The sequence below is a fragment of the Triticum urartu genome, chromosome 7, assembly GCF_003073215.2.
Source record: "Triticum urartu cultivar G1812 chromosome 7, Tu2.1, whole genome shotgun sequence".
Taxonomy (NCBI): domain Eukaryota; kingdom Viridiplantae; phylum Streptophyta; class Magnoliopsida; order Poales; family Poaceae; genus Triticum; species Triticum urartu.
Window position 1 is genome coordinate 256,344,952 of NC_053028.1, and position 11,440 is coordinate 256,356,391.

Here is an 11,440-nt window from a genome sequence, read left to right on the forward strand (position 1 = left end):
TCAGGTATTGAGCATCTTAACTGTCCCTGTTTCATTGTTTGGTACATATAGCCTCACGTTCGTTGGTTGGTGAATTAGTAGCATTTTGTGCTTGGCCTTCAGTACATGCAACATTCAGGTCAGAATCAGCACGTGATGTTTCTAGACCTACGTATTGAAGCATTACTGCACAAATGCTTCTTTACATTCATCACTCGATTCCTGTCAAAAGTTATCAGTCCAGCCGTCCAGGAGATATGAGATTTGTCAAAAGTTACCCATGGTTGTACTGAAGAAAGCTACGAAAGGATCGGAAATATGTTGGCTCTTGCTTTATTATGACAAGTTCTCTGTGAGTCTTTTGTTTCTGACAGATGTTTGTATTTGGGCTTCTATTAGCTTCCAGCTGGATGGCCCAGCGTACATGAACTTTATGCCGCATCTAGCTGCATGTCTTCTAGTTCTAGCTGGGCTACACGGTGTACAAAATTCGTGTCAAATGCATGCCTGAAATCGTAAATTTCAAACGATCGCTTCTTCATCTTAGAAGAGGACGGTTGCTATCATATCCTTCAAAGGTTAACTAACGGTGATATCGCTCAATCGATGGACGACAAGTCTGTTCAACCCCGCCAACTGCATGTATACATCACAGTCGTCCATCTCAGTGAGTCACGACCGATGTTGGACACCTCAGTAGCACAAACCATGACTCCGAGGCAGTCCCTATTACCCTCCCCAGCCAGTGAACGACGGGGCTCTGTCAGATTTGGGGAAGGTGTTGGTGATGACAGACATTGCACCTGCGGAGGCACACACACTTATCAATGGGCTAGCACTCAGAGCATCTACAGTCGGACTTAAACGAATCTAACCCCCTAAACGCTCGCGGGCCTGCCCGGTTAGTGACTGGAATGTTCATTTTAAGCCCCTACTAATCCGTACATGCAACCACGGTCCTCATATTCTTCATCATATATCCGGTTATTTGCAGGTGATTGATGAAGATGAAGAAAGAAAGAAAAGAATGAATAAAGAAAAAGAAAAGGATGGTCAAGGATGGGCCGCGTCCTACATAGCGGACAAACCGGACGCGTTCGCGAGCCCTTATGTTCTCTCTACATTTATCCTCAATATGAAGGTTTACGGACAGCCCAGACGTATAGAGAATATATAAGGGGTCTAGTTGGGTCACTTTTTCTTTCTCTCTCATGTTCAGTCACCGAACAGACGCATCCACAGATGTTTGAGGAAGATTTGATGATGCCGGCCGTAGATGCTCTTAAACACCACCACCAGGGCTTGACGGTGAGACTAGGGACGCCAACAACTACAGTTGTCATCATGAGAGCTTTTCCTATTTTGACCCGTTGTTATCCCTTTTGGAAGAAGTAATATTTGTCATGTTTGCTAGACCTCTCCCCTCACTAAATCTCTAGAGTCCAGACCATATGAACGCCTTTGCCACCAACATCTTCTTCGTTGCTGCAACACTATAGGGGGCCTTTTCCCACAACTTGGATATGTTGGCATTATGCTTTTGATATTCATACCTTGGAATTTTTTGATAAAGGAAATTTTTTATTGGTTTAAAAAGCAGCATCAAGATGATATATAACACAGTGAGCACGGACCCGGTCTCTGCATAGTTAGAATTCACACATCCAACATAACTCACACATACGTGAGAACACGCCGGCAACTAGCAAAGTCATATAAGACCAAAACTATGCGTAGGCGAGGAAAAAACCCGCAAAGCGATCAGATCTACGATCGGCAAATTACAACAATGACCATATGTGTATCAACCATCTCATGACACCACATGAATAACGAGGTTCTTCAACATTAATGTCTTCGAAAAGAGACCGACACTCGGGCGCCGCCATCACGGGATCCAACCACAAGGCCAGAATCTAGGTATTCACCATGAGGAATCAATCCAAGCATACCCAAACAATACCTTCAACAAAGTAAACATGAGGAAAACATCGTCATCGCCAGATATAACCACTCGGGTCTAACCTAGGCTTTCGCCCTGGAGCTCGAGACCGGGTGCTCAAGTAGCAACACAATCGAAGTCGTTCATGTGTTGTCACCACCATTTTTCCGTCATCCCAGCAACTACATGTGATGCGATCATTGCCATTACACAACCATCCATCTGCGCCAAACCGTCATCCATAATTTGCATCTTACCCTCGTAGTCAACCAGCGGGTCAGAAGAGATGAACCCTCCTGAATACCTTTTGATGACCACAGCCGTCGTGGAACCGTAGAAAGTCATTGCAGTACAATTTGTTTTTTTAGGTGTTGTTGCAGTACAATTTGTAGTCACCACCGTCTGGCTGATCGGATCAGAATCATCACCACCAAGCCGTGGACCAAAGCACCACCGGTCAGCCACCGCACGCACGGAAGGCCAGGCCTCACTCTGTGCATTTAAAAACCGAACCGAAAATAAACCGAACCAAACTAATTTTATGGTTTTTGGTTTCGGTATGGTATGAACTTTTCATACCGATTTGAACTTGGTTTTTATGGTATATACCAGAAAACCGAACGGTTAAACGAATAAACCAAAGTAAAAAATAAATTTATATTTCTTGAGATGAACAACCATACAAGTTGTCATTTTTCTTGTACATGAGTCAAATGCACTACTAAGCACGTAATTTTTTCTTGTAACATAGTCATTTTTTTATTTTTAAAATGCTAAGCACGTCCATAACCATCAACAGATGAATCAATGCATGCATATATACTTATATATATATATAGTCATATACTATTTGTGTAGAATAGTATGTGTTTTGAGTCATAAATTTGCTAATTATTATTACGTCATTTCCAAATTCGCGTCAACTTTGGTTTTTATGGTATATACCGAAACCATACCAAAATAATTTGATATATACCGAAACCGAACCGTATTTTAATTTCATACCATATTTACCAAAGTATTAATACCGTACAAACTGAAAAACCGTATAAATCGAACCATGTAAACCGAATAAACCAAATGCACAGGGTGAGCCAGGCCAGCACCTGGATGACGTGGTCCACATCCAGCAGAGAGCCCGACCCTTGGTGCCACGTCCAATCGAATTTGTAGAAGACCACTTAGGTCGCCACGCATCACCACCCAGCCCTCCACGGCTCCACATACACGCCACCACACCCACCCATCAGCTCCAAGCAGCCGCCATGCGCCTCCGCCGGGAGTAGCTGCCATGCCGCCACCCAGCCCTCCACGGCTCCACACCTGCCCCGCGCCACCTGACCTCCATGAGAGCAAGTCTAGTAGAGCCCTCAAACCCTTAAACCCCTAAAAATAATTGTTCTTTTTTACAATTTTCGTCGAAAAAAAGCCGTAGACTAAAACCTCTTAACCCTCAAACCCTCAAAAAAATTTAAAGGTCCAACCCTCAAACCCTCTCCCAATCCTCAAAAGGGTTGGGGAGCAAAATCTACCCCAACCCTCATTTGGCGGTTATCCTCGCGCGGGAGGGAAAAATCCTCCCAACTCCCGCGCCCACGCCCGAGACCGCCGCTGCTAGTCGCCCCCGTCGCCGGCGGCCCCCCCGTCGACCTCCCGCGCGCAACGACAACGTCGTTCATGGGAATATTCCGTTATAAGGGTTGGGTTTGAGGGTTCTAATCTTTGCCCCTGTTTTTCAACCCGTAAAAGTGCACAAAAAAATTATTTTTGGACCCTTAAAACGCTAGTGAGGGTTTGAGGGTTCTACTAGTAATGCTCTTAGCCCGGCGGCATCAGAGGGGAGGTGCGGCGGTACTGGTGGGGTTTGTGTGCCTCCCGTGCAGGGGCTGTTGCACCAATTAGGGATTCATATGTTGGATAGTGGTGGTATTCACAATAATCATGAACATAGTCTCTCGAGGATATGGAGTGCCCATTCTCCTGAGAAGCCGTCATCTTCAGGGCTTTGTTCGGTTTTCTTCCAGTTCGATATGTTACAACCAACTTATGTTTTTTCTCAAAAAAAAACCCTTATGTTATAGCTTCTCATGGTATAAAGTGGTAGGTCCCTTGTGGTGCTCTGGCTGTCTGTTTGGTGCGGCAGCAAATGTTCTTCCCAATTTTATTAACCCTGTACAGACGCAATCATTTTTTTTTCCTGTCTTCTCTTAATTATGTGGCGGGCTTATGATAAGACTACCTTATCAACCACTGTACATGTCCTTAGTGCAGAAATTATGAAGTTCCCAGCCAACAATGATAATCATATTCGACATATGTTAATTGTCCTGTACCACACCTACTGAAAATAAGATGAATTAGGGGCTGTTTGATTTCAGCCACACCTTGCCACGCGTAACCTTAGACAAGTTTGATCAAGTTAGATAGGTGTTTGGTTCTACCCACATCTAAGGCAAGGATTTTTTTATGAGCAATGAACCCCACATGTTATAAACACAAAAAGTGTGGCAAGGTTTCCTTAGACAAGCCAAAGTGTGACTAACAATTTAAGCAACTCAACTAAGGCAAGTGTGGCAAGTGTGACAAAAATCATGTGACAATATATGGCAAAGATAGTCACAATCCAAACAACCCCTTAATTTCATGACTTGTTGCCAGACTTCATATAGATTGACTTGAAACGAAACCAACTAAGTGATCAGAGAATCAAATGACAGTAGCTTCACAAGAAAGCTAAACACATCAAGGTTCACCACAGATACAACTATTAACCAAGCGTTTACGACGGAAGATTCAATATTTTCACTGTTAAAACTCGCCATTGTTGGCATGTTCAAAGGAAGCTTGGAGTTTGGAAACTTTTTGATGACGCAACAACCGGCTGAAGTTGGAGACGCCCTACTGCATCTCAAACCTCTTCGCAATTATCACGCTCATGTCAAGGTACCTCTGAGCGCAATTGGTCAGGCAGGTACTTTCACCGGAGCTGAACTTGCTTCCTGGAGTGCTGGTTATGCATTTGTCCCAGCACACATTCGTCAGCTTGGTTACCATCTCGCTCATCATCATCTTGTGCTTCTCTTGCTGCAGAATTAAAGAAATTCACATGAGTCCTGTTTTACCCAGTTACAAAAGATAACCAACACAGCACACTAGAACAACTCAAAATCCTACATAGTTTTCATAGGTAGAATAAGTCATCAGCTGTAAAAGCATGAACATATAGTTGTGGGCTTGTATAGTGGCATGGGGCAAACTTACGGATGCTAAAAGAAAATGAAATGGACACGGATGAAAATCTCCAACGAGGGTATGTAGTTATAAAGCATGATCTACTGGACAAGCTCAGGAATTTGTGTTACTCTTATAAAAATCAAAAGTACTAGGAAGTAGATTACAGCACCAATTGCTACTTTGACACAAAGGATGATCGCCTTGCATATTTGGATGCAAACATGTGATCAATATGTGCAATGGGATTTTCCATTAACATGTGAAAGCTAACAAGAAACAATTAAGCATGCTAAGTGAAAATATAAGTTCTTCCTTCAATGAGCCCCAGAACATATATGAACCGTAAAGGCTGACTTCCTCAGAGCACATGTTAGCCTATTTATTTTATAGCCATAATACACTAAAAGCCAATAAATCATAGCAGTTGTGGTATCTGCAGCAATAAGACGGCCAAAGATCAGACGATGACAAACAAATCCGAAAATAGTCTGGCACATAACGCAACAGTTCCTTGCAAACTAACAGCTTCACTAGCAAATAGTTCCAATGCACCGGGACCTTAACCGTTGAACTATTTTACCTCTGATTAACAATGCAAACCTGCATCTAGCTTCATAATACAAGCAGTTGCAACATAGCCGAACCGAAGGATCCAAAACTTAACAAGCATCACCAATCGAATCATGAACACATCCTCAATCCAAATTTGACCACAGCCTTCCACCCACATCACACCGCCCGCATGCTTACTCTAAGAGAAATTTCAGATCCACTCCACCACCAATCGCACTGACAGAGACCAGAACCCGTACGAACTAACCCGCGTCCTCCTCCGCTGTCCACGGATCCGCAACACATACAAGAGAAAATACACAGATGCAGCAGACCCTAAGCAACCGGCGCCCGCGTTCAACAATTACATTACATACGCGCACGCCCAAATATACCACGAGTAGTAGCGACACACAAACCCCAAATACCAGATTGCAATCAACATAAACGAGCTCCCATCTTACCTCCAGGAACTGTTGCAGCTCGGGGGAGGCGTCCATGGCTGTTCTCGCCGACCCGCTCGTTCTAGAACCCTAAAACCCTTGTGATTTTTGCTTGGAGAAGGAGGAGAACTGCCGAATTGGGGGACCGGAGATGCGACCGCCGGGTTATGTATGGAGCGGGTAAGGTTAGGCTGTCCTGGTTGGGTCGCACTTTGGGTAAACTTGGACCGGGAGTAAGGATCGGACTACATCTCGGGACTTCCATCAAACTGGGCCACCTTGCCCTGGATCGGGAGCAAGGATCCAGAAATTCCTATTTGCCGCTCGTTGCGGCAAGTAGTCGACGCGGATAGGCCGGCCCGTTCAAACCTTTGTGCGAATCCGGTTTGGGGGGAGGGGGGAGGGGGGTTTGGGGGAGCCTCGCAATGATCAGCACCACTTGACGCGCTCTCAGCCATTCGTCACGTGTCGCGTTCTGGGCGCTCCCTCCGGGTTTTATTTTTTTTTATTTTTCCGCACGCGTTTTCGGTTTTTAAATGGTTTTTTTTTCTGTTTTTTCGACGTTTTGGTTTTTTACCGGTCTTCCTTAGCTTTTCAATCAAAAAAAATTGAAAAAAAATATTTTGCGCAAAAAAACATGTTTTCTTTTTTTCCCTTTCATGAGAGTCACGGTTTTGCTTCCGCGAGAAGCATGGTTTTGCTTTCGCGAGAGTCACGGCCGTGCCTCTCGAAAACGAAAAAAAAACGTATTTTCTGTTTTTTTTCCTTTCACGGGAGTCATGATTTTGCTTCCGCGAGAGGCACGGGTGTGTTTTCCCGAGAGTCACGGTCGTGCCTCTCGGAAACGAAAAAAAACGCATTTTTTTCTTTCGCGAGAGTCACGGTTTTGCTTCCGCGAGAAGTATGGTTGTGCTTTCGCGAGAGTCACGGTCGTGCCTCTTGGAAAGGGAAAAAACGTGTTTTCTGTTTTTTCCTTTCACGAGAGTCATGGTTTTGCTTCCGCAAGAGTTACGATTGTACTTTCACGAGAGTCACGGCTGTGCCTACTCGGAAACGAAAAAAATGCGTTTTTCTTTTTTTTTTCCGCGAGAGTCACGGTTTTGCTTCCGCGAGAGGCACGGTTGTGACTTCGTGAGAGGCATGAGCCTGTCTCTTTCGGAAAGGGAAAAAACCCGTGCTCGCGGTTCGGTTTTTTCGTCTGGTTTTTTTATGAAAAAAAAGTTCGTCAAAACCTATCAACATGGGATCTAGTTTTGAAAATCTCGACGCGAAGAATTCAACGACGAAAGCGGTTCGAGATTTGGACGCACGATTTGAGAGATAAAATATTTTGAGTAAACGGATCTATGAAAAAAAGGAAAACTCCCAGGTTGCGACAAGTGACGCGCTGCATGTGCACCACTTTTCGCAACTAGGGGAATTGGAGTGATCTTTGCAACGAGTACTCCTTAATTAGTGATTTCGGGTTTTGGGAATCTTCTAGGCGGTTCCCAGCCCGTTTTTTTCTGCTTTGGAATCATCTAGGAGGTTCCTGAACCGGTTTTTATATTCCCCCCTTTTTCCTTTTTCTTTCTTTCCTTTTTCTTTTTCTATCTCTTTTTTCTTTTTTGTTTGTTTTTTGTTTTCTTTTCTTTGCTTTGCTCTTTCATTTTTCCTTTTTCATATTTATCTTGTTTGAGAATTTCAAATAGTTATTCAGAATTTTATAACATGTTCTTGTTTTCAAAATTTGCTCTAAATTTCAAAAAATGTTCAGGAATTTCATAAACGTCCATGTTTTCAAATTTTGTTCAAGATTTCAAAAAAAATTCTCGTTTTCAAATATTTTTCAAAATTTCAAAAAATGTTAGTGTTTCAAAAACTCTTTAGGGAATCTCAAAAAACGTTCTTGTTTTAAAAAAATTCACATTTCAATAAATGTTCGTGTTTTAAAAAATGTTCGTGGTTACGTTCATGTTTTGAAAAAAAAATTCAGGAATTTCATAGAATGTGCCCATTTTGAACTTTTGTTCACAATTTCAAAAATTGTTCGTGTTTCAAAAAGTCTTTCAGGAATTTCATAAAATATTCTTGTTTTAGATTTTGTTCAAAATTTCGAAAAATGTTCCTATTTTGAAAAAAGTTCAGTAAATTCAAAAAATGTTCTCATTTTCAAATATTTTGTACATTCATGTTTTGAAAAAATATTCAGTAATTTCATAAAATGTTCCCATTTCAAATATTGTTCACAATTTTAAAAAATGTTTGTGTTTCAAAAAGTCTTTTAGGAATTTCAAAAAATGTTCTTTTTAAAATTTGGGTCACAATTTCATAAATGTTTATGTTTTGAAAAAAGTTCAGTAAATTCAAAAAAATGTTCCCATTTTCAAATAATTGGTACATTCATGTTTTGATAAAATCTTCAGGAATTTCATAAAATGTTCCAATTTTCAACTTTTGTTCACAATTTCAAAAAAAAGTTCGTGTTTCAAAAAGTCTTTCAGGAATTCCAAAAAATGTTGTTTAAATTTGGGTCATAATTTAAAAAAATGTTCATTAATTTCAAAAACATGTTCTCGTTTTCAAATCTTTATTATGTTCATGTTTCTAAAAAATGTTCTCTATATCAAAATATGTTCTATATGTAATTCATAAAGTGTTTATGTTTCAGAAAATGTACAGGAATTTCCAAATATGTTCTCATTTCCAAAATTTGCTCACAATTTCAGAAAAATGTTTGTGCTTCAAAATATGTTCAAGAATTTCCGAAAGTGTTTCTTATTTTCAAAAAAAATCACAATGTCATAAAAGTTTCTATTTTCCCAAAATTCTTCACGTTTTAGAAAACTGTTAGGTTTTGTGAAAAAATGTCCGTGCTTTTTCTAAATTTGGATTACAAAAATTGTTAACATTTTTTTAGAAAAAGAGCTTAGAATATCAAAAAATATTTGCGGCATTTCGAATTGTTCGAAATTTTCAAGAAATATTTCTAAAATGTTGTTTTCTAAAATCTCAACCCTGCTGATAGTTGTTATAGTGTTTTGCGCTTAAATATTGAGTAGCATCTTTGTGGTGGAGTGGCTAGCTGGTCGTGGTGTACTCTTTGTTGTGAGCGGGATTGGATCCACACGTAGGCTACCTGTTTTTCTGGGGTTTTTTAGGTTTTTTAGGCAATCTCGCAAAGCTTTATTATGTCGTCACAATGTTTACAAGGACGAATGCAATTCCATCTGGCTGGCCTAATCAAACATGGCGGCCAGCTCCCAAACTCAACTCATGCTTTGCTATGTTGTGAGCATCAAAATTTGAGCTCCTAAACTGATGAACTAAATTACAAGAATTAAAAGAAGACATTTGTAGCTTGATCTCTCTGATTATTGGGCCATAAACCGCATCACTTCCTCCTTCTACTTCCTGTACCACCCCTTTGTTGTCTGTAGCAGCATAAACCCTTGCAACATTTAGATCAGTAGCAAGATCAAGGCCCTCTCTGACCGCCAAAGCTTCAAGTGTGGTTGGATCAGAAATATGCTTGAAGATAATTGCTGACGCCCCTACAAACCTTCCATCTTGCTCTCTGCAGATCGCCGCAACGGCTCCATAGCTCCCTCCTCTGCCTACCGCAACATCAACGTTCAGTTTAGTGAAGCCGTCTGGAGGGGCGATCCATCCAGCGTGACGACGTTCACCCTCTCTCATACCTTCCCTTGATGGCATTAAGATTTGAACTTCGGACAGGTAAGAATTGATAAAATCATGCCTTGTTTGGGGGGGGTCTTGAATATGCCTTCATAGATTGCTTTTCTTCTCGCCCCCAAATGGCCCATAGTGACACTGCAAACGTGACAAAATCATCCACCGATAGTGCGCTCTGCATTGCAAAAAGCCACTGCTTGGGGCATTCATGTTGGTGAATACTCAGTTGATCCAAAATCGCCTCAGAGGAAAGCGCCCATGTGCTGCGAGACATTGGGCAGTTCAACAAAGCATGCCGCCAAGAGTCATTCACTCCGCACAGATTACAAGCCCCAGTTGTAGCCATATTTTGTCATTGCAGAACCTCCCCGGAGGGTATCTATTGTCTAGCCAAACGCCATAAGAAAACCCTGATTTTTGATGGTACACATGTTCTCCAAATTGCCTTCCACTACTCCTTGTTTCCCTCGCTGCTTGATAGTGTTGGAAATATGCCCTAGAGGCAATAATAAAAGCATTATTATTATATTTCTTTGTTCATGATAATTGTCTTTATTCATGCTATAACTGTATTATCCGGAAATCGTAATACACGTGTGAATACATAGACCATAATATGTCCCTAGTAAGCCTCTAGTTGACTAGCTCGTTGATCAACAGATAGTCATGATTTCCTGGCTATGGACATTGGATGTCATTGATAACGGGATCACATCATTAGGAGAATGATGTGATGGACAAGACCCAATCCTAAGCATAGCACAAAGATCGTGTAGTTCGTTTGCTAGAGCTTTTCCAATGTCAAGTATCTTTTCCTTTGACCATGAGATCGTGTAACTCCCGGATACCGTAGGAGTGCTTTGGGTGTATCAAACGTCACAACGTAACTGGGTGACTATAAAGGTGCATTACAGGTATCTCCGAAAGTGTCTGTTGGGTTGACACGGATCGAGACTGGGATTTGTCACTCCATATAACGGAGAGGTATCACTGGGCCCACTCGGTAATGCATCATCATTATGAGCTCAAGGTGACCAAGTGGTTGATCACGGGATCATGCATTACGGTACGAGTAAAGTGACTTCCTGGTAACGAGACTGAACAAGGTATTGGGATACCAACGATCGAGTCTCGGGCAAGTAACATACCGATTGACAAAGGGAATTGTATACGGGGTTGATTAATCCTCGACATGATGGTTCATCCGATGAGATCATCGTGGAGCATGTGGGAGCCAACATGGGTATCCAGATCCCGCTGTTGGTTATTGACCGGAGAGTCGTCTCGGTCATGTCTGCTTGTCTCCCGAACCCGTAGGGTCTACACACTTAAGGTTCGGTGACGCTAGGGTTGTGAAGATATGTATATGCAGTAACCCGAATGTTGTTCGGAGTCCCGGATGAGATCCCGGACGTCACGAGGAGTTCCGGAATGGTCCGGAGGTAAAGAATTATATATAGGAAGTGCTGTTTCGGCCATCGGGACAAGTTTCGGGGTTATCGGTATTGTACCGGGACCACCGGAGGGGTCCCGGGGGCCCACCGGGTGGGGCCACCTATCCCGGGGGGCCACATGGGCTGTAGGGGGTGCACCTTGGCCTATATGGGCCAAGGGC

The 11,440-nt window shown here is 42.3% G+C and overlaps 1 protein-coding gene across 1 annotated transcript; it reads right to left on the minus strand.

Moving 5' to 3' along the window:
• Positions 1-4,534: 4,534 nt before the first annotated feature.
• Positions 4,535-6,368, minus strand: LOC125520415 (mitochondrial import inner membrane translocase subunit TIM8). The gene is made up of 2 exons (XM_048685331.1): positions 6,172-6,368; positions 4,535-5,005 (listed from the first exon to the last, which is right to left on the minus strand). Exons 1-2 carry the CDS (start codon positions 6,205-6,207, stop codon positions 4,820-4,822), a joined length of 222 nt encoding a protein of 73 aa, XP_048541288.1. The 5' UTR covers positions 6,208-6,368; the 3' UTR covers positions 4,535-4,819.
• Between the last annotated feature and the right edge of the window lie 5,072 nt (positions 6,369-11,440).